Source organism: Canis lupus, chromosome 4 (assembly GCF_003254725.2).
Source record: "Canis lupus dingo isolate Sandy chromosome 4, ASM325472v2, whole genome shotgun sequence".
In the NCBI taxonomy this organism is placed as follows: domain Eukaryota; kingdom Metazoa; phylum Chordata; class Mammalia; order Carnivora; family Canidae; genus Canis; species Canis lupus.
This window is the reverse complement of record NC_064246.1, coordinates 8,739,096-8,762,077: the sequence shown is the minus strand read 5'-3', so window position 1 is coordinate 8,762,077 and position 22,982 is coordinate 8,739,096. Positions and strand designations below refer to the sequence as shown.

The following is a 22,982-nucleotide window of genomic DNA, read 5'->3' as shown; positions in this document are numbered from 1 at the left end:
AGATCAGAATTTTTCAGACTTTAGAAAGGTAACGTGGTTTCTGTCCTGGGTACCATGTGGTCACCCGGGGGTTCTGGAACAGCACCTCGTAATCAAACATCTTTCTGCAGCAAATGGAGGACTCTTCACACTTCCACAAACTTGTGTAACATAAGGATCATGTAACGCGGCCTCATGTCTGTTCAGGTTGGGGCTGGCTGCCAAGTGAATAGCAAACAAAAATCATTGAGTTTTCTAAACTCAGTAAAGACTTGGGATCTGCGGTGTTTCCTCAGTGGGCCACGGGAAGCACCCCCAGCACCTGAATCACTGTGGGTCCCGCACATGCCCAGGCTGGAGGTGATCTGAGCTGCTGAGTCATGCCCTTGTCTATGGGAGAAGCACTTGGCAACTCCAAGAAGACTTAGAAGTTAGTGAAGAATGGTTTAAGAGGAACAGACCCCCAGAATTAATATGTTTGTGTTGAGTAATCTGGGAAATGTTCGTATTTTGTATCCTGGTAACATCCTGACCCACTTGCCATTTATGAAAGAGCTGGAGGACACAGAGCAGCAGCGGGTCGGTTAGCAACATCGTACTCCTAGCAACTGCCTGCCGAGGCCCAGCAGCCTGCTCAGCGGGAGACGTGCACTAGTCCGCTGCCAGTTGCTTTCTGGACAACTGGCGAAGGACACCAAAGTTCTCATCCCCTGGTTGCAAGGCTGTCTCACATCACTGTGGGAGACCTCAAGACCACGGTCCACAAATCAGGATGAGTCAGTGGTGGTGCCTCAGGCTCCCTGCTGGCACTCGGTCAGCACCTCCCAAACATCCGTCCTATGTGGGGAAGGACGAGCCGGAGGGTCTCAGGAATAGCTCTGAACCCATAGTGCACATATATATGGACCACTTCTCGTCTGCAGTTGATTTAGGAATTACAGAAGCTGTCACAGAGTTCTGATCGAAGATGTGTCCTCCACCCAAGGAAGGGAATCCAAGAGGTGGCGCTACTGGTCGTGGCACCCCCCCCCACCCCCCCACCGCCCCCCCCCCCCCCCGGCTCTTCCAGAAGCCTGTGCTGGGAAGGGGGCTTCCCTGCTGGCCCTAACCCTAAAGTCCAATGTGCATTTTCGGGCTCCCTGGGAAAAGGCAGATGCTGACTGTGGGGCCTGGGTGGGGCCCAAGGCTCTGCATCTCTAACACGCTGCTTCCTAAACTTCCACTTCTCCCCAGAGACTTGGCATCTAGTAGCCGTTCCCAAAAGCCCAAACCAGACAGGGTTTGGGAGCCAGCTTCTGCCCCACACTGGGCCTCTGAAGGAAAAGGGATCCAGGGGTGCAGAGCGTGATAGAAGGCAAACTACCCAAGTGAAACCAGGGCCAGGCCAGCAGGGTCGGGGCTGCTGGGGGAACAGACTCCCTGCCATCCGCGAAGAGGGGGACCCTCATCAGCACCCATAGTTCATTACCACGTGGCGGGGAGGGCTCAGGACATCTGGATTGCTGCCTCTTCAAAGTGACCAAGTAAAGCACAGGTGCTGTGATGTATTTATCTTTCCGGGATTTGACACCACTCAGGCCGACATCCTGCGAGGTCTAGGGGTTTGTGGGGAATATGCACCCCTTGCTCCGGCTCATTCACTGGCTGGAGGGAGGCAGCCAGCTGAATACATTAGAACTTCCAAGCATCCATCCATATCTGTGTGACATGTATCTGGGGCCTCCCCTGTGGCCAGACCAAGCAGAGCCTGATCTGAGGAAAGAGGGTAGAGGTTGCCAGGAACTGAAATGATTCCCAGCAAAATGCTTCACCTGCAGCTTTAAAGACAGGGATGGGTGCTGCCTGGACCCCAAAGGGTTTGCAAACCTGAGGCCCTTCCCAGAGCTTTCCCTGGGACATTTCACCTCTGCTCCCCAGGTGCCAGCCAGGTCCCTGTATGGTCAGTGGGCCTCTTTAATGGATAGGGGGGAGCACTCCTCCTTGAAGACCATCCCAAAGGGGAGCCTGGAATGTGGAGGGAGCAGCCTTGAAGGTCCCCCAGCGGTGCCCTTAGGACACACGCTTGAGTGCACGCCAAGGCTGGCCTGTGTTTCCTTCTGCTGCTGTCATGTGTTACCACAAGTGTAGTGGCTTACAACAACACAAATTGATTCTCTTTCAGTTCTGAGGCCAGAAGTCAAAGATGGATCTCACCAGCCAAAATCAAAGTGTTGGCCAGGCAGTGCTCCCTCTGGAGGCTCTGGGAGGGATCCTTCTCCTGCTGTGTGTTTATGGAACAGGACTCCAGACAAGGTAGAGGTCATGACTTTTTTGTGGACTGACTGCCATTGACATGGCGGTGGTTTTTATTCATTTATTTGTTCAGGTATTTCTCACTTTACGCAGAAGTGCGGGGAAGCCCAGGGAGGGGAAGTCACCTGCCCCAGGTCGCAGTAAGTGTTGGATGTGGGCTTCCTGCTCTGCTTGTCAGTGTTTGGAACCCAACTCCTGAACACCGCCATGCTGCCTCTCCTGTGCCTGGCCCAGCTATCCCCCTCACATGAGAGCAGGGAGGTGTGTTCCACACTAGCCAGGTGCTTGGGAACATGAGGGGGACACTGAGGAGCAGGCCTGCCTCTCGTCCTCACAGCACTCTCAGTCCCCTCTGGACTGTGGCCACAGTGCCCAGCAGACGGGCGGGCAAGGCCTGGGCACAAGTGGGCAGCACAGTCGTCATGCAAACAGGACACAGATGCTTTTGCTCACACCACTGAGACCGCATAGCAAAGAACTGGTTCAACTTTGGAACGGTCATCCCCACTCTCACCCCTGGATGCTTCTCTGGCTGCCGTGCGCCTCCTTGCCAGTGGGCCTGCCTGGTTATCTCAGCATCTCCGGAGGGAATGAGAGAAAGTGCTGTGTGTACATCAGGAAACATCTTCACTGTCAACGGCGTGGGGCTGCTGGGCATCCACCTCCTCCTCACTCTCTGCCTGAGTTTAGATGGTGGGGGTCTAATCTCCCCAGAGGACAGCAGGCAGAGGCACTCGACAGAGAGGATTTCTTTATCTTCCACTACCTGGGCACAATGGAAGCAGTGGTCTGACCCTGTGTCCCTGGAAAGGAGGAAGTGCCTGTCCTCCTCGATCCTTGCCAGCTGCAAGTGTGTGTATGTGTGTGTGTGGGGGGGATGGGGCCTCCCCCATGCACCCACCTGCCATTTAGAGATAGAAGTGTCCAGAAGAAAGCATCACATAAAGCTTCTCCAAATGATGGCTAAGTACCAGCCCACACCTCCCTTGGGAATTCCACCCAAAATATGGCTCAAAGCCCTAGAATGGACCTGCATGTGTATGTTTTTATTTTGCTGCTAAGTGAAAGGATTTTTTTCTTTTCCTTTTTTAAGATTTTATTTATTAGAGTAAGCACGAGCGATGCGGAGGGGTAGAGGGAGAGGAAGAAGCAGACTTCCTGCTGAGCAGGGAGCCGGACTCCGGGTTTGATCCCAGGACCCCAGGATCATGACCTGAGCCTCAGGCCGACTCTCAACCGACTGAGCCACCCAGGTGCCCCAAGAATTTTTCTTTTCTTTTTTTTTCCCAAGAATTTTTCGTTTTTGTTTATTGTTGCAAGACATTTATTAATAACACAAGGGATAATCAGCCATGGTATTACATTCTAACATAAATTCAGATGCAATGTGTTTTTCAAAGATAACAGTATCCTGGGAAAGAAGACCGGGAAAGCAACCAAAGCTAAGGCGTGGTGGGGACAGCAGGCCGTCCGCTCACAGGCCCTCGCCGGATATACACCCAAGGCCATGAAAACCGTGAAATGGTAAAACTCAGTTTCTGTTCTCTGATAAAAAACAATTTTTGGTTTCACGAACCAGTTGGTCTGTTCAGACTTTTCCCTGTGCTGACCTCGGGTTCGTGGCTCCCCCACGTGGCCCAAGATAACCGTGAGAACCCGGGAGGTCTTTCTGCCTGCAGGTTCTGCTGCTCATTATACACAGCGCCACACTTGCTAAGGAGAAACGGCTTCTTTCCCGCTCCACGCTGACTCACTGGAAGGCAAAGTAGACGACTGGTGGCGAATCAGCGTTGCTGTGGGCTGCTGCCCTTGCTCACGGTGACAGCTGCGTCCCGGGGGCAGGCCAGGCCTCACACCCCGCTCAGCGGGTTGGCCACACGGCCCAGCAGGTGGAGGGCGGTGGACTCTTGCTCATAAATGGCAAACAGGAACGGGTGGTCGAGGGTCACCTCCAAGACCTCGGGCCCATCCGGCTGCGGGGCAGACTCCGTGGGCTGCTCCTCCTGGTCTGCTTGTAGTTCCAGAAGGATGCTGTTCAGCACCTGCAAAGCAGCAAGCGCTGGGATGGCTCCCGAAGGCCCTCGGGGCCCAGGGAGGAGGGCACAGGACAGCTGGAGGCTGTTTCTGCAGCCTGCCCACGACGTCCGTGCCGCTCGGTGTAGACGACTCTCCCTTGGCCCAACTCGCATGACAGCTCCTCCCCAGAGAGTCCCTCAAACCCACCGGTCTCCACTTTCCACCTCACTGTCCAGGGAAGAACCCCCAGCCCCTCAGCTGCATCCGCCAGTGCTTGGGTCATCCCGCTAATTTGGCAAGAGGCCTCATGCCCCCAACAGTGATCTCCAGGCCAGAACTGTGTGTGGCCACTCCTCTGCCCAGGGCATCCAGGCAGCCCGGGTGCAGAGGTGCATCAGTCCACGTGTCCCAGGGACAGTCTGCCTACTGCTGAGGCTTTCTGAGTGGGCAGCTCTCTGGCAGGGCTGGCACTGGGTCTAGGGGCACTTACTCTCTTGGCCCAAGTCATGACCCTGCTGTAGTATCTGGAAAGGACCCTGAGGCTAGGCCAGGCTGGGCAGAGCCATAGAACACACTGCGGGGAGGGGTATACTGTGCTCCATCTGTCCCTGGAAAGGTCTGGAAGGTTCCAGTCAGTTCTTTCCCACCCTGGGTGCACACTGACCTAGCATGCTCTCCTCCCCTCTTCTCCTGCCTGCCTCCTGGAAGCTCCGTTTGTGCCCCTCCCGCCTACACCTCCCACGCTGGGAACACACAGAATCCACGCAGGCCCACACATCACTGCCCGCATGGTACCTTTCCAACTCTGACATTGTCATCACTGATTTTTCCCAGGTTCGCTTCAGCACCCAGCAGAGTGGGCAGCTTGGCTTGAGCAAGCAGGTCCTGAAGGTCATAGGAGCCTCGCAGTGTCAGCTGGGGCATGGTCAGGCGAATGGCCCTGCAGGGATGAGACACACTTAGGAAGGTCCCGGTAGCTTCTGCTGTGAGGCCCTGGGGCCCCCTCACCCAGCTAGGCTGTCTCAGAAAAGGTTTGTCCAGTAACAAATACAACAAATAAACTTTCATGGCCTTGGAAGTAGTGTGAGAAGGATGTATATTTAAAGCAGTGCTCTCTGGGTGTCCCAACTGGCTGTTCTTCATTCTATTCTGGTTTTAGGTTGGCTGCATTGAGCTGTATTACCTGGATAATTTAAAAATGCTATTCTCTGAAATAATGCATCATGTCTTACTAGCCACCTTTCAGTGGTGTTCTTGACATAGAAATCCCCGTGGAGGGGGGCGAGCAATGGGAGGAATGTCCTGTCAACCTTAGTGCCCAGCATGTTGCTTATATCAACTCAGTTGACCTTCCCAGTTGGTCCCGTAAGACCAACCCTTACAAGAGTTGACAGTGTAGCCATGCCCATAGTAGCATCATTCACCAATAGAAGGTGGAAGTGACCCCAGTGTCCATTGACGGATGAATAGATAAGCAAAACATGGTCTGTCCACGTAATGGAATATTAGCCTAAGGGGAAGGAGATCCTGACACGTGCTACCCCACGGATGAACCCTGAGGATATCATGCTGAGTGAAATAAGCCCATCACAAAAGGACAAATACTCTATGAGTTCACTCATCTGAGGTCCTGGAATAGACAAATTTGTAGAGACTGGAAGTAGAATGGTGGCAGCCAGGGACTGAGGGCGGGGGAATGGGACATTAGTGTTTCATGGGGACACAGTTTCTATTTGGGATGATGAAAACATTCTGGAGATGGATGGTGGTGAGGGACGCACAGCAGTGTGGATGTGCTTCATGCCACTGAACTGTGCACTTACAGATGGTTCACATGGTAAATGTTATGTTCCGTGTTCACCACCACAACAAAAAATGATTTAAAAAGGAGAGTTGCCCTCAGGAGGCCAGTGTACTCCTAAGTGCCTGTCTCAGAGCAGATTTCTGGACCCCACTGCTCTGGGCCAGGGGTGCAGGTCAAGTGTAGCGCCCCAGTGGAGGGGGATGGCTTTCTTCCTGCCACGGTAGGAAAGAGGAGCAAGCCGAGGAATTCTGGGGTCCAGGACAGCTCCTAGAGAAAGCCCCGCCCTCAGCTCTCAGGGGGGTCCAAACCCTTCTGGGAAGCCAGGCCCCAAAATAGCTCTTGGAATGTAGCTGAGTGGGTGGGGGGTACAGGGGATGATGGCATTGAAAAAGTCCCCCTCTCAGGGTGGACTGAAATGCAGGCTTCCAAAACCAGTGGGTGAGTCCAAGCCTGAGGAGAGCACCCCCCACCCCCCTTTACCTCTTCTACTCCCAGGAGGAGACAATACATCGAGAGCTAGGTCAATGGATGGAGGGAGGGATGCTGCAGGACCGGGGTCACACAGGCCTTCTGCTCCGGAACAGCCCTCCCTGTCCCGGGCCCGGGCTCACCCCACACCCCTTCCCACCCTGGGCAGAAGGTTGGGCCCAGGCCCCCACTTTCCAGGAGGGGACCAGCCAAGGGGGTGCCAGGATGTTTCCAGGGAGCCGTACCGGGGAGACAGGTTCTTCACCCACGTCGGGAAGTTGTGCTGGAAGGTGAGGGCCTCCACCGTCTGCAGGCCCCAGGTGCTGAGGGGCCGCACCAGCAGCAGGCAGGCGCTCTTGCCGAGGGGCACCCGGGTCATGGAGAGGTTGCTCTGGGGGTCGCTCCAGTGCTGGAAGGTGCCTGTACCCGAGAGCATGGGGACCGACACCGAGGTGGTGTTGTCCACCCAGAACTCCCGCAGCCCCGCCAGGGGGGAGAGCCCCTTTAGCTTTCCTGGAGAGCCAGAGAGGAGACAAGAAGGAAGAGTCGGCTGAGGCAGGGGCAGGCGGGTTGGGCTCAGGGCTGGGGATGCCCCCCAGACCCCGGAGGCCTAGCCTGTGCCCCCCACCCTCCCAGCACACCCCCAGGCCGCTGGCCAGTCTGCCACCCCAGCGCTTCAGCAGCTCCAGGACCCCTGAGGGCCAGCCACGACTTCCTCCTGCAAAATCCAACCACCTGAGTTCACTACGGAGACACCAGCTGCCAGTGTCGAAGCCATTTCACACAGCAGGTGCCACACTGGGACTTTACACCTGTCACCGGAAGGCCCGCAAGGGAAACCAGAGAGCTTAGGGAACTTAGGCCACGCCGAACTATCCCTGTAAACGCACCCCAGATCTGGCCTGGCCCAAAGCCGTGGTCTGCGTGCTCACTTTCTTCGTTTTAAATAGACGTAATTTTTTTAGAGAAGTTAGATTCACAGCAAAATTGAGAGGAAGGTGTTAGAGCTTTCCCATGTACCCAGCACCCCCACGCACGCACAGCCTCCCACACTGTCGACACTCCCAAGGAGTGGGGCACCTGTTACACTGATGAACCTGCGCAGACACGTCATTGTCACCCAGAGACCATGGGTGACGTTAGAGCTCACTCTCGGTGCTGTACGTCCTGTGGGTCTGGACAAATGTGCAATGACATGTGCACCATCACAGTATCATCCAGAGTAGCTCCTCGGCCCTACGTGTGCTCGGAGCACATTCTCTTTTCAATCTGCGAACACTGCCAGCTGAGAGTCTCCCTTTCTCAAGTCGTAGGACGCAGACCTGGGCACACACGTCCAGGCTCCATGTCTCAGGCTCCCGTGCTGCCAGGGATAGACGCTCGACCTGGTGTGACCAGTGGCTCTGAGCACAGTGCTCTATGCCAGCTCACACTGGGCCTTGCAGGGGAGTGCGGGGCCAGCCTGTCTGGTGCCTGGCAGTGGCAGAGCAGAGTGGCCACCTGGTTCAACTGTCACAGGATGAGGGGTGGACACCTGCTGAAGACCCTGTCCCCGGGGATCTCTCCATGACTGCAGCCACTAGCACAGCCCCTTCCCTGCGTTCTTCTCAGTTGTCTTAGGAGCCTCATCACCCATGTTGGGGCTCTTTCTGGAAGAATGAGGTGATGGTGAGTCTGTCACAGAGCAGCCCCTGGGTGCCGGCCAGTTGGGAATCTGAGTAGAGGCAGGTGAAAGAGCCAGGGCTTCGTTTTCCTGGACCAGACGTCTCCAAGGTGGTTGGGGGGTGTGGAGGCTGGAAGGACGGGCGCCTGGGGGAGGTGGCTGATTGGGCTGCCTTCCCAGGGCCTGGCTCCCCTGAGAAGGAACTGGGGAACCCAGCGTCCTCTTGCTCCTTGATACTCAGAGGCCACGGGGAGTGAGGAGCTGCAGCGTCCCTCCTCCCAGACTCCCCGAGGGGCCCTCTGTGCTGGCCCACCAGGCCTGGCCGAGGACTTGTCAATTTAGGGGAAGAGAGGACTAAACAGAAAGATGTGAGAATCTGAAACAGAGGTGGCTGCCCTGTCCTGTCTGCTCAGCTGCACCATCCTCATCCAGAGGTTAAGTAAATCTCTCAAGGTTAAGTCAACTGGTGTTGTGGGACCTGCCAGGGCCAGCAGCAGCTCGGGATGACAGCGAGGCCTGGGCAAAGGGCACCCTACAGCTCAGGGGCTCCCAGTCCCTGCGTCTTCACAGGTCAGGAGCATCCAGCTGTCTGCTGAGGTCATGGCAATAGAACATCATCACCAAAGGGGAGCCTAGATCCCCCAGGACAGCCTGCTGCTTCCTCTGTGGGCACACTGTGGTGGGCAGGGAGGGGCTGTGCATCCCTGTTTGATGGAAACAGGCATAGGAAGGTCAGGGAGCAAGATCAGAGGGTGGGACCTGGTGGGGCTGGGCGAGCATCTGAGTCCTGAGCGTGGTTTCCTTGTCTCTATGTCTCTTGTCCAGCTGCATCATGAGAACACGTGGACAGGAGCTCTTCTGGAATGAGACCCCATCTCTGACACCCGTGGCTCTCTAGCTTTGCCTTTTGGGGGCACGACTTTCTCAATGAGCTCTCCGCCTGGGGCTTCTTAGGAACGGCAGGCTGAGCCCACGAGTCCCTTCTGCCCTCCGTGGGGTGGGGCTCCCCTCAGCTGGATGGTCCCTGTGCTGGACTCTGCTCCTATGACCCGTCAGCACTGGGACCTGAGCAGTCCTGGTCTATCATCTTCCTCCTGCCCCTTAAACGGGCCGGAGGTCCTTCCCTTTGCGGTTTATAGACGTCCAGGATGTTTCGGAGTAAGAAAATAGTCATGCTCTATGAAACCTCTCTGTCTCTGGTTTCATCCTTGGGCTGCTTGCTCACTTGGCTCTCAAATGCACCCTCCCCAGCCCACCCATCAGTTTGCAGAGCCACTACCTCAGCACGTGTTCCCAGGACAGTTTGCCCGTTGCGTAACCTTCCCGAGACCCTCCCTGCCTCCAATGCACACAGCCCCGGCCGCCCGGATGACCTCTGAACAGAACACTTTGCCTGCTCCAACACCCGCCAACCTTCCCAAAATCGCATTCCAAAATCTGGCCCGAACCCATCTTTCCAGGCTCTGCCTTCCACGTTGACTCTGAGCTCTGGCCAAACAGAGCTGCCCTTGCTCTGGTTCCTGGCCCTGAACTCGCCAGCCTTTGCTCACACATTTCTTCTTCTGCTCCCCTGACCTCCCCTGGGCCTCTGTCCTCTCCCCAGTGACTCTCCCTCCTCCAAGTGCTCCGAGCCTCGGAGGACCTTCCTAGGCACTTCGTAGGTGCTTTAATCTGCAGCTCTGTAGCGGGGGACATTTGCCTGTGGGATCTATCTCCCCTCCGAGACACCGAGCTCAGGGGCTTGCACTTAATAAATCTTCAACAATTATTTGTTGAATGAGCAAACTATCTTTGTAGGGATTTAGGGGTGGTGGTGGTAATAACCCCTCCCGACATGAAAGTGGTGTAAGCCAACAAACTAGTGGTTTTTGCACAGACACTGACCTTCTCAAGAGACAAGAACCCCTCCCTCCTGAGCGTGGTACTGGGCCACAGGGCCGAAAGTGTGGGTTTGGGTCCCAGGGCCCCCCTGTGGCTGTGCCATCTGGAGGAAGTCACTGTGTTCTTTTCTCTAGAGGCAGTGACATCTCTTCATCACATCGCAAGGGGATTAAATGATAAAAGTACAAGGATGTGCTGTAATAGTTGCCCATAGTGGGGCAGCAGGTAGATAGGCAGCTACTCAACCAAGGAGCCCACTGGGCAGCTACTCCCAGCTCCCTGAGAGTGGCTCCCAGGTGCTTCCTCACGTTCGTCACCCTGCCCATCTCCAAGGCCCGGCCCTGCTGAGCTGAATCCTGGACATGAAGTCCACAGACACGGAGAGCTGTCACCCTCTGGTGCCAGCCCAGGGACAGAGCCCACCCACAAGGTTTGCCTTACCTTGGAAGTGGACGTAGGTGTTGAAAAGTAGGGTGCTGTCTGGGCTGATTCCTGACATGGGTCTGTCCATTCTCCACCCTGTCACTGCCTGCATGAACCTGTTGATCTTCTCAGCAGCAAGATCTGGGTCCATGGACAAGTCCAGAGAGCGCGGGAAGGTGATGGGGGCAAAGGGAGCCAGGGCCCGCACAAACGGCTGCTTCAGGCGCAGGCCAGGGGCTGTGAACAGGCCCACCACCGTGGACAGGAGCGGCGTGGACTGGCCACTAGCCCCACCCTGGGCCACCAGAAGGCTCTGGATAGTCTGCAGGGCAGAGAGGACCTTGTGGCCATCCAGCCGGGAGGTGCAGCCCTGATCCTCCCCGGGGACGCCTAGGAAAGCCTGCAGTCTGCTGGCCGTGGGGTCCAGTGCGCCCAAGTAGAAAGAGGCCAGGGTGCCAAAGAGCGTCGTTGGGGACAGGATGGTCCCACTGGCTGCGTTCTGAGACTCGCTCAGCATCCTATACATGTGGAAGCCCAAGAAGTTCAGCATCATCCCCACCTTCGTGGCCCTCATCTTGTCTTCCCCCTCCAGCCTCTCAGAGACCAGCACCAGCTCTTCTCGAAGGGCCTCCTCATCCACAGGGGATGTCTTGGCCTGAATCGGGACTGGCAGGAAGGTCAGGTCCTTGGGCATCTCCGTGTTGGATTTCTCCAGCTGCTCACAGCTGCTCTTGCTATAGACGAGGAGGTGGAAGGGGTGTATATACACCCGGTCACCAGCAGCCAGGCCAGCCCCGGCCAGGAGACAGAGGACGGTGACCACCAGGCTCACCCCAGCAGGAGCCATCTCTGACAGGGGCGCTCGCTTCCGTGTGCCCTGAAACATCATTGTGTGAAGGGTGACAGATTACTAAGTGAGTAAGTGCCCTCTGGTCAGACTTTTAATTGTTCCAATATTCCCTGTGATCCTTTATTCCAGGAGGAATCTATCCAAGTCTACACATTGTGAAGAGAAGCAATAGATTCAAAGCTCTGAGAAACTAACTCTATGATCCAGGTGCACAACACGCTGTCATGACCCAGCTGTGCCTTCATAGGGCTACTTTGGGGGTTGGTTTTGACTTGTCTAATTTTTATAATGGTGGGAATGTCTTGATATTAAGACATTTGTAGATTTTACACAGAAATATGAAGTTGTTCATTAAGTCAAGTAAAAACGTACATAAATGTTTTCATAAAATATAAGCACATCTCATCAAGAATATGAGTGGCTGACATTATTTTTACACTATGTTAATCAGTGATATTATATGTTTAATAAAGAGGAATATGGGGAGCAGCCTGCTTTTGGGTCAGGTTGTGATCCCAGGGTCCTGGGATCAAGCCCCATGTCGGGCTCCCTGCTTGGTGGGGAGTCTGCTTCTTCCCCTCCCTCTGCCTCTCCCCGGCTCTTGTGTTCACACTCTCTCTCCAAATAAATAAATAAAATCTTTAAAAAGAGAGTAATATGGAAACATTTAAAGTTATTTTTAAAGGAACTTTAATTTTAAAATTAAAAAATGTTTACCTTGTTGCCTTAAAGTTTTTAACTTCATATGTTGAAGTCCCAATCCCACTACCTCAAAATGTATTATACTGGGAGATAGTCTTTAAAGAGGTCAGTTAGGTTAAATGAGGTCATTGGGGTGGGCCCTAATCCAATCTGACTAATGTCCATCTGAGAAGAGGAGATTAGGATACAGACACACACAGATAGAAGATCCTGGAAAGACAGGGAGAAGAAGGCCATCTATTAGCCAAGGAGAGAGACCTCAGAAGAAGCCAACCCTGCCAACATATTAATCTTGGATTTGTATCCTTTTTTTTTTAAGATTTTATTTATTTATTCATGAGAGACACAGAGAGAGAGGCAGAGACACAGGCAGAGGGAGAAGCAGGCTCCCCACGAGGAGCCTGATGTGGGACTCGATCCCAGGACACTGGAATCACGACCTGAGCCAAAGGCGGACGCTCAACCACTGAGCCATCCAGGCGCCCTGTTGGACTTGTATCCTATGTGTGATATGAGAGTTATCCCAAAATGAGCACATTAGTATTTGCCGCCTCCTGAATCATGAGATAACAGATTCCTGCGGCTGCAGTGACCCAGTCTGTGGGACTTTGACATGGCAGCCTGAGCAAACTCATGCATTCGCCTGCCTCTGGCTGTAAGTTTTCCCCTAGAAAGCCAAACGGGGACCAGACTTCGAGTCTTCAGGAGGCCTCCTAGCCCCGGGGTAGGTGGTAAACCAGTGTGGAATACAGAACTAATGCACCCAGAGGTTTTTCCTATGTCATAAATTGGCCTGGCAAGAAAGATCGAACCGTGTGGTATCAACCGAGGACACGTACACGTCGTTTCCCAGACAAGGTGCATAACTTAAGAATAGAGATATTATAATTGTGTAGTATGTGCCAGTTTGCAGAAGCCCCTGTGCATAGATGACCCAATCTAGTCCTCACGCTATTCATGCAAGGGAGGGAGTGTTTCACCTCTTTGCAGACACGGAAAGGGGAGTGCTAAGGCGTGACGTAAAGTCCCCCGCTTCCGCAGCAAGCGTGTAACGGAGATGCAGGTGAGTTGTTTATTCTCACGGGTCAGCCCTAGCCCTGGTTCCCACTGGACTCAGCTGGGAAGCTTTAGAGACTGTGGAAGTCTGTCTCTCCCCCCAGGGATGCCAGTTCAAATGGCCCTGGGGTGTGGCCTGGGAATGGGTTTTTCAGCCTCCCGGTGGCCCTAACAGGCAGCTGGTGTTGAGCACCAGAGGCTCAGCCTGAAGCCCCAGTGTTTCTACCTGTCTCAGCACCCCAAACCAGCCAACAACTATTCCTGCAAGGTGGACCCCCCATGCAGGTCGACACCAGCCCCGCCAGCACCTCTCACCAATAGCCTGACGGCGTTGGTCTGTGCTGGGGCCAGGTATAGATTAAAAAAAAAAAAAAAAAAAAAAACTTCCTGGGTGACTCTGATGCGCAGCCATGGGTTAGAATAATCCTTTGCCTTTGACTGGGTTTCCCGGGTTGGCAGGAGGATCTCCAGCACTCTCCTCTAGAGCCCTGTAATTCTGCTCCAGCCTCACCTTCACCAACAGCACACAGGTAGCCTGAGATCCTGGAAGACAAGGTTCTTGGCTGGCTCCGCTAACTTCTTCTACTGTCTGGCTCTTTGCATTTGAGGAGGATCCATGTCCATTGTATGGGTCCATTTGGTTCTGATTATTTCTATGATATCTCATTTCTGGTGAAGAGGTGGACTGTATTACCAACTTAACTTCTTAGAGCTCCCAGCCTCATCCCCACTTATCCCTCTGCTCTCCCAGGGAGGGCCAGGCATCCCTGGAACTGAAGTGTGTCTCCACTAACTCAAGGTCACCCTGACACTCACGTCCTTCCTGCACACCTATGCATACCCAGTTAGCCCCTTATTCTGGCACTTTGCACTCCTCTCCTTGGTCTGGTAACCTGCACCTGCTCTCAACTTAAAAGCATTGTGTGTTTTGTTCTGCTCTGGTCATCAAATACCAAAGGACCTTGGACTTCTGACCTCAGCCACTGCTTTACCCTCCTCCCCATGCTTTTGACTCAATCCACTGTTCTCATGAGAAGCCACATAACATATAGAAGTGGGACAGAAAAGTCTCCATCCTATCCTAGACAGGCCTCAGTTGCCAGCTCGTGCCTCGTGTAAAAAGCCAAAGCATGCTGAGTTATCAGGGGGAAACTCGTGGAAGCTGAGAGCTGGAGAAATCTTGCAGTAACAGTACCCAGTCCCAGGTTTGGGCCATGCAGGTGAGGACGGCTCCCCCACCCCCGTCACCCCCACTTTGCCACTGCTGCACAGCACAGGCTCCAACTCGGGTGAAGCAGTTTCAGGGATCATTGTCAGGGCAGAGGCTGTCAACTGGGATCAGTGGCTGCTGCCCCGGCTGGTCCTGAGTCAGCACCCAGCTGGTGGCTAGGAATAAAGGTTGGCTCCGGGCACCCGTGCATCTGCCCTCCTCCATAACCCCTCCTCAGTCTCCCTCTCCATCTCCCCAATTCTAGGTAACCCTAGTCCTCATGGTTCGTGGTTTATAGTTTAATGATATGGTGAGATTGGCAGCCGACACTTGTAATAATGCCTGTCATTGCCAGAAGTGTTCTAGTGCTTTCCATAGACCACTCAACACACCCTGCTAAAGCTTCCATGACATCACATTTCACACAGCAACTGAACCCCCCCCTACAACGCCTGACACCCTGAACCCACTTGTCCCACATTTAGAAAAATATATTTTATTTATTTATTCATGAGACACAGAGAGAGAGAGAGAGGCAGAGACACAGGCAGAGGGAGAAGAGGCTTCCTGCAGGGAGCCTGATGTGGGACTCGATCCCAGCACCCCAGGATCACAGCCTGAACTGAAGGCAGACGCTCAACTGTTGAGCCACCCAGGAGTCCCTCACTTGTCCTACTTTATGTCCTGACCACCCTATGGCCTTATAAATAATTAATTCTTAATTATTTATTTATGTTTAGTGTTTATTGCCTGTCTCTTCCCACGTGAATGCAAACCCCATGAGAGTGGAGTCCTTGCTCTGTTTTGTTTGCTGATATATATACCACATTTCTAGAAGTGTTCCTAGAACATAGTAGGTATTTGATAAATAATTGTTAAGTGGATTAATTAGGGATGCCTGGATAGCTCAGTCGGTTAAGAGTCTGCCTTTGGCTCAGGTCATGATCCCGGGGTCCTGGGATTGAGCCCCACATCAGGCTCCCTGCTCAGTGGGGAGTCTGCTTCTCCTTCACCCCCTTCCCAGCTGCTCTCTCTCTCTCTCTCTCTCTCTCTCTCATTTTCTCTCCCTCTCTCTCTCAAATAAAGAAAGAAAGAAAAATCTTTAAATGGATTAATTAATGCTGTTTTGCAGAGGAACAGAGAGGTTCCATGACTTACTTAAGGTCACATAGCTAAGTGAGAGACAGAACTAGGATTCGAATCAGACCTCCTGATGCCATAGTCCACACACTTCAGCACCAATCTATGGTGACTCTTGAACAAAATAATAAGAACCTGTCTTTTTAGTTTCTCCTGAAGTTTAGAAAGCACTTTCACATTATGTTAATTTACACCATAGTTCAGGAGCAAGGGAGGCCAGGCACGGCCACTTGTTCCATGTTATGGAGGAGCAAACCAAGGCTGGGATACAAAGCGATGAGTCAAGGGCACAGACCCAAACCATGAGCCCAGGACCAGAGGCAGCACTGCCTCAGGGGAGGTGCAGGGAGGCAGAGGCAGACCACTCCTCCCCGGAGCCTATGGGGACCGGACGCAACCCCAGGCTACCTGAGCCTGCTCCCCCAGCCCCCTCCCAGCACCTGCACCACAAGCCTGGCAGGTCCTTCTGGCTGGAAGAGACCCAGTGGACTCTAGGCCGCCGTGGCTCTGCTCCCTGGCCAGCCCCCCAGGCCCCAGCCCTGCTGGGAGGCAGCAGGAGGACCGGCCACCCCGCCCGGCTGCCGGCTGCCGGGGAGGTTCTCCTGGTAAGACCTGGGGTGGGCTGAGGGGGAGCACAGCCCGTGGGAGGGCAGCCAGTGTGAGGCAGGGAGAGGCAGCTTCTTGTGATCCCCCTGCAGCGCAGGTCACCACTGACCCCAGCTTCTGGTTTCCAGCAGGTAGCTCCGTTGCCCTGAGAGAGGGGGAGGGGTGTGCATGGTGAGGGGCTCCCAGCTTACCTGCTGCTTGAGTCCCCCAAACAAGAGTAGCCTCTTCCCTGGCCGGCTGGCCACCGAGGCCCTATTTATATCAGAGGGGTGGGGGTGGAGCCGTTCCCAGAGCGTTCTGTGCCCAGGCTGGGGAGGCGGGAGGTGACATCACTTGGCCCGACCATGGGGGTGGGGGCCCCACGGGGGTGGGGGGTACAGGCGCCAGAGCTACTCTCAGGCTGGGACGCCTTCCAGGAAGTCAGGGAGATCGATGCACACTTTCTGTGCTGAGCAGAACGAGCCGCTGGGCCGCCGAGTTACACATTGACCGCAGCTCCCCTGCCCCGGCCGGGTCTGGGAGCCGGAGCGCCCCGTACCTGTGTGTAGGTGTGTGTGTCGCGTCTCTGCCCTGAGCTGTGACAAGCCGAGGCCAGCCACCAAGCCTTCTGACAGAGCCCTCTCGAGGTGTGCTTCTGAGAGTCCCCAAGAATGTGCTGAGGCCCCAGGGCGCAGGGAAGGAGCCCCGGGGGCAGCCGGGGGTGACTTCTGACCCCACAGTTGAGCAGCTCAGTGGTTGTCCAAACAACTTTTAGGCACCTGCTCCCTGGGAGGCCCTCTGACAGGCGAGAAACACGCTACCAAGCAGAAGCACCTCCTGGGGACTCTGATTTAGCTGGGGAACTGTAGCCCCCACGTGGGGGTACCCCAGCAGCGGTACCGACGGATGGAAAGGCACCGGCAAGATGCTTTCGGATCATGGGAAGGAACAGTCCGTTAAACCTGGGGAAGGGGGATCCCTGGGTGGCGCAGCGGTTTGGCGCCTGCCTTTGGCCCAGGGCGCGATCCTGGAGACCCGGGATCGAATCCCACGTCAGGCTCCCGGTGCATGGAGCCTGCTTCTCCCTCTGCCTACGTCTCTGTCTCTCTCTCTCTTCTCTCTCTCTCTGTGACTATCATAAATAAATAAAAATTAAAAAAAAAAACCTGGGGAAGGTTTCAGGAAGAACTGTCACTTTAGTCAAACCCTGAAGGGTAAATAATTTGGATTTAGAAGCTGAAGAAGGAATCCTTTTTTTTTTTTTAAGATTTTATTTATTTATTCGTGAGAGACACAGAGAGAGAAGCAGAGACACAGGAAGAGGGAGAAGCAGGCTCCTTGCAGAGAGCCTGACCTGGGACTCGATCCCGGGTCTCCAGGATCATGCCCTGAGCCGAAGACAGACGCTTAACCACTGAGCCACCCAGGCGTCCCTGAAGAAGGAACCTTAAAGGGTTTATAGGATAGTAACAAAGGAGTGGGAAAGTGTGGAGCTTATGTAGGGGACACCAGCACACCTAAAGTACCACAAGGAAAAGCAGGGACAACAGGAAATTGCCACCGTTCCCTTGCTTGCCTCTGTGGACGATGAGGGCATCTCATCTTTCCTGAGTGTTCCCTGGACACAGGGCTTTAGGCCAAATCCTCCAGGATCTGAGCCAACGCACAAGACAAAACCCACTTGCCACCCCAGATCTGGGGCATGGGACATGTGATGTGGAAATAAGGGACACTGGTTAGAACCCGAACACCAGCTCAGGGTCAAAGTCGATGCCACAGGAGGGAGGGATCGAAGATGTTGGAGGGAGGGAATGCCATGAAGTCTGACTTCTGCTTTTGCAGATGTCCTCTAATTGTGATAGGTGTCAGTATGCCAGGCATCAAATTTCCAAGCTCTGGCCCCTGAGAGAATGCTGAAACCAATAGCCAAGAGAGGGACCTTGGAAGCACAAGAGCTTTGGGGAAGCAACAGGAAGAGTTTGATCTCAGGTGGGTTTCTTTTGAGAGTTTATTGGATCCCAGCAGGGAATACTTGGGGAGAACATTCCCACCCTCAGGACAGAAGTCTGGGCTGGAAACACAGATGTGAGGTGCCAAGCATCATGGTGGGTTTCAAGGCCTGTAGGTGGAGATATTTCTTCCTGGAACACCACCCTCTGCAAGACATAGGGTTTCATGTTCCAGAAGTCAGGGGAAGAGGTCTGAGAAGTGAGGAGCTAGGGCCTGAAGGAGGTCCTTTGGATAGCATGTCAGAATGGCTTCAAATCATAGGTGCTGAGATGTCTCCACCCAGAGCATTTTGATGAATCCTTTACCAACTCTTTATTGCTCATCAAAGACCAAGAGGAGGCCAGTAGAAGTTCCAAGGTAGTTGGAGAGTGGTCTCGGGGAAGGATGAGGAAGGGGGTCTGACTGAGATGGTTTGAGAAGCCAATGGAAGGTTGAACAATGAACTCCTCTTTCATGAAATGTGGTCAGGAAGGGGTGGGAGTTTGGGGCAGCTAGAAAACTATATTCTCCACTCCTAAGTTGAAGGATGAAAGACTTCATATTTATTAAGCAGCTTGTTAAAAATAAAAATTCTACCAAGTAAATGTGAAGATCTGATTTATTAAACGTTGCATGAATTGGGCAGTACTCCGTCTAGCAAGTACAGCGGAGTTCCACTGAGCAAAACAAAAGTTTTTAAAGGCAGAGAGATAAAAAAATAAAAATAACTAAATAAAGGCAGAGAGAGAGAGGGCATGTAAACAATGAGTAAAGGAATTTAATTGCAAGACAAAAAAATAAAAAATAATAATTGCAAGACAAAGAGTGCATTGGTCAGGCAGTGTTGCCTCCTAAAGGGAGCAGAAAGGTCTATCAGTAGATTTCCTAGTATTGACCGGAAGATTCTATGTTGTCTGATGAAAGGTCACATTCTTGGGAGGTTGAAACTGCAGTTGGTTAGATATTAAGTCTTGGTTTGCTGATTTAGCCTAAGTGACACCATTTTGGGCCTGTGGTTTTCTTTATAACATGCTGCTACATGCCAGGTGCGTAAATCTTCTTAGATGTCCGCAGTACAAATTTTAGCACACCTGCCACCATCCAGGGAGAGAACACTGATGCCCCAAGACGTCCAGTGATTTGCTAAATGTCACCCAGAAAGAAAATGTTAATACCAACACCTCTTCTTTTCCTACCACATTCACGCATTTGTCTGACAGTTATCAAAAGCCTTCTGTGCACCAAAAATTGAAGGTCAATTTCTGGTCATGAGTATTAGTTCCACTGTCCAAAGGGCAGCAAATATTTCACAAAAATGACAGTATTAAGGGGCAGGAGGACATCTGCTATCTAGACAAACTGTACTGCATTTTCTTAAACTAGTGAACATTTTTCTTAAACTAGTGAAGTTTGGGGGAGGGGTCCTGAACCCCAAATATGTATAAAACTATATTTTACTGTATTATCTCAAAACGGCCCCAAACAGTGGGTAAACTAAGGCCTGAAGAGATGAATCATGGGACCACAGAACTGGAAGGAGCCTCCCAATGGTACCACCCTTAGATCCTGCAAACTATGCCCTGGAGCACCTTTTTTTAAATTTTTTAAGTTATCTGGTGCTTGGGACAGGTAGAGTGGGAGGACCATGACCTGTGTGGTCCCTGGTTCCTGTTTCTCCCCATTAAGACACTTCCTCACCTTCTACACATTCCCCATGTTGTATCAGGGGGTGACCAGATGTCTGAGTAGCTCTAGGACTCTTGCCTGTGGGGCATCGTAGTTTTAGGAGGCAGTCCACCTATCAGATCACTCTTGCTGGCTGGCACAAGGTTTCTCTCTCTGATAATAAATAGCAGGATCGCATGAGCTTGGGCTACCAGAATGGTACTGATGTCCTCTTTGGGGGGCTTCAGAGCTCTGAGCTACCAAGAGCCACTGCCAAACCCTTGGGCTCGAGCCATGTGTGGGCCTGTGCATCTGTCTCATCCACCTGTGTCCCATGTATCTTTTCTGCTCTCCAGTACCTCAGGGTGTGGATGACAGCAGGCATCCTTCTTCCCGTGGACCCCCTGCCTCTGGCCCCCAGAACGCTCACTCCCTCCACGGGCTCTGTGCCAGGCAGTCCTCCAGGGGTAGTGTCCTGTCCCTCCCAAGGACTTTCAAAATCGGTATTGGATTTGCTAACTGGTCCTTCTGACGGAAGCTCTCTCCTGCCTCAAATCAATGCAGTGACATTGTGCTCTCTGGGGTGGTCTTAGCCATGCCAGATGAAGGAGGGGCATTCTTTGACAGTGAACCCCCACCCCCACCCCCTGCTTTCCCTTGAATCATGGCTCATCAACCTGTCGTCCCAGCTCGTGTTGGGTGCCTAAGGCAGGGTAACATTGGAAGAGATTATACTCTAGGAGTGCACCCAGCCTGCACAGCCTATGGAGTTCAGGGGAAGGTATGATGGCAAGATGTGTTACTCTGTTTATGCCCTAAAAATTCCAAACAGTAAATTTAATATGACCAGAAAAAGAATTCTGATTTAGACCTCTAACAGTAAGACTCGCATCTGTGGCTGTTGTCCACAAAGGACAGGGCAACCTTGGTGAGTCCTTGGAAGCCAGCATTCCCAAATGGCACCTCTGAGGAGGACACAGCTTCGGGAGTGATGACACTGTGTTAGGGAGCTGCAGAGACGGGAAGGTGTGTACCGTCTACATGAACAGGCCAGACAGAGGAGCCACAGTATATTTATTTGCTGTGGCAGATAGGAAATTACCCAGGAATGGCACATTTGACAATAAAGAACAGAAAGAGTCTTACCTTCACTGATTAGACAGTAGGGATATAAGTACATCTTCCCTAACCACTGTTCTAAATCTTCATTTAAAAAAATCACTGAATCTCACATGGGTCCCTTAGATTCTGCAGACCATGCCCGTGAGTGCCCTTGAACGATTCCCTCCCTCTCTCAATTTTTTCAGCCCCGAGAGTCCCTATGACACAATTACAGCTTTTAGTATATTTGAAAGCAGCTTCTCAGGGATTACAACACATGTCAAAGTTCATTTCAAACTCATTACAATGTGGAGAGAGGCTTCTAAGCAGACATTTCTGTCTCGGTAATGACATGTTATTGGGGACAAAATAAGGAAGCAATCATTAAGTCGGACACAGTAAAGGATGTCTGCTTCGACTTTTTTTTTGCGATATTGGTTAAAGGCCGTTAATCAGCTCCCAAGGCTGACTATCAGCTGGGTGGATTTTCAACGCCAGGCTTTTAAGCTCATTAAAATAAATCTGAAAATTGCTAGAGCGTTTGATCAAGACCATAAATTATTCCCAGAAGAAGCAGCCACTCAAACAGGCCACAGACTTTTGATCCCGGTTCAGATTTAGGACAATTTTCTTTCCAATAGCTACCATTTCTTGTTTTCACTTCATCAGTGGAAGTTGGGGACAGTATATCTGCAGCTAAATGAAGGCTGTTGAATGAACAGCAACTACTGGCCATGGAAATTGAGTAAGCCATCCCTCAGAAGTGGGTCCGAGAACCCAGCCATGGATAGTAGGCAGCGCTGGACCACAATGACATATTGGTTGAAGGTGCTCCACAGGCTGATGCTCTCAGGGGGTCAAATCCACGCTGCGGTCACTGAGATGAGGCTTGGTCTAATCTAAAGCACTTGCTTTCCCTTCTCCTGACCAACCAGCCAGCCATGGGACAAACACACACGAACTCCTACTCTAAAGCAAAACAAAGCCAGACTGGAAAATTGGGAGATGCTTTATTTGTTGTGTGTGATGCAATCAGACTCTCAACCAGGTAGAATGAATGAGGGATAAACACAGGAACTGGGTTTCTATTTTTACTTCCAGGACAAAACTAATTATTTCACAGGGGACTGGCTTGTTGCTGTCTGCATCAGAGCTATTGTCCCATGAACATGCCTGGTCCAGGACACATGACTACAAAACACATCATTTACTGGAACCAGGGAGTAGGGAGGAGCTCCCTGTCCTGAATCCGAGTTTTTCTTTTTACGACCAGGACACACTCACCACTTGAGTCCCCATCCCTGCTCATCAGTGCCAGGAAAACCGGAACAGCTCTTGGGGCTCTGTTTGTAAAATGCATTCATTAGGGAGAAGTGCATCTCCTTCCAACAAAGAGTACTCAAATACAAAGTCAGTGTTCTTAGCTCACAAGGGCTTTAGACTACTGGTAAATAAAACAAAGTAGTCCCAGCACCCACATCTCAGCAGGAGGTATCTGCCTCCCCTCCATGAGCCCTCTAAGACATCACACTTCTGTGTGCAGTCTTTGCCTGATAGGGGTGTGGCTGCTGATTTAACATGGGTTGGAGGGGATGGTGATTCGAGATAACACTGTTCTGGGAAATTTTGTGGTTGGAGCATATTTCAGAAATTATAGTCAGACAGTTCTTCTTGGTCACCAATTATAGTTATATAAATAAACGTGGATTATTTGTTTCAATTTCAATATTAGGTGATACAATTAGCTAATCCAGTTCCAGGTTATTGTAAAAGGTAGTAATAAACTTTATATCAAATGATGATGGATGCTGACTTCTCCTCTCCCCCTATATCTTTCTCCTTTGTCCACATCCACATAGAAATTGAGAAAAGTAAATATTCACTTTCTTAGCCTCCTCTGTAACCATTAATGGTCAAGTAAGATGATTCTGGCCAGTGAGACATAAACATAAATTTGAGGGCCATTGGGAGTCTTTGCTTTCCTTGTATTAGCAGAGTAAGTGGCTTAGACTCTTCTACTCCTTCCTCCTCCCTCAGACATGTAATTCCTGCAGACGGAGCAGCCATCTTGCAACCATGAGACAACAAACATAAGGACCAAAGTCCAACAAACTAAGAATGATAGAGTGGAGTGATAGAGAAAATCTGTGATTTTGAT

General features: G+C 52.2%; 1 protein-coding gene across 1 annotated transcript; it reads right to left on the bottom strand.

Moving 5' to 3' along the window:
• Positions 1–3,562: 3,562 nt before the first annotated feature.
• On the bottom strand, positions 3,563–16,427 carry AGT (angiotensinogen). Its single transcript, XM_025448536.3, has 5 exons — positions 16,282–16,427; positions 10,545–11,403; positions 6,805–7,072; positions 5,083–5,227; positions 3,563–4,313 (listed from the first exon to the last, which is right to left on the bottom strand). The coding sequence occupies exons 2-5, from the start codon at positions 11,371–11,373 to the stop codon at positions 4,122–4,124; spliced, it is 1,434 nt and encodes a 477-aa protein (XP_025304321.1). The 5' UTR covers positions 11,374–11,403; positions 16,282–16,427; the 3' UTR covers positions 3,563–4,121.
• Positions 16,428–22,982: the final 6,555 nt, after the last annotated feature.

Bases quoted from the DNA above. Each gene is read 5' to 3' on its own strand.
- AGT (XM_025448536.3), bottom strand. From the start codon at position 11,373: ATGGCTCCTGCTGGGGTGAGCCTGGTGGTCACCGTCCTCTGTCTCCTG. The intron at 5,228-6,804 runs GTACGGCTCCCT...TCATCCCTGCAG, and splicing joins GTGAAGAACCTGTCTCCCCG to GGCCATTCGCCTGACCATGC. The intron at 4,314-5,082 runs GTACCATGCGGG...GCTGCTTTGCAG, and splicing joins ACAATGTCAGAGTTGGAAAG to GTGCTGAACAGCATCCTTCT.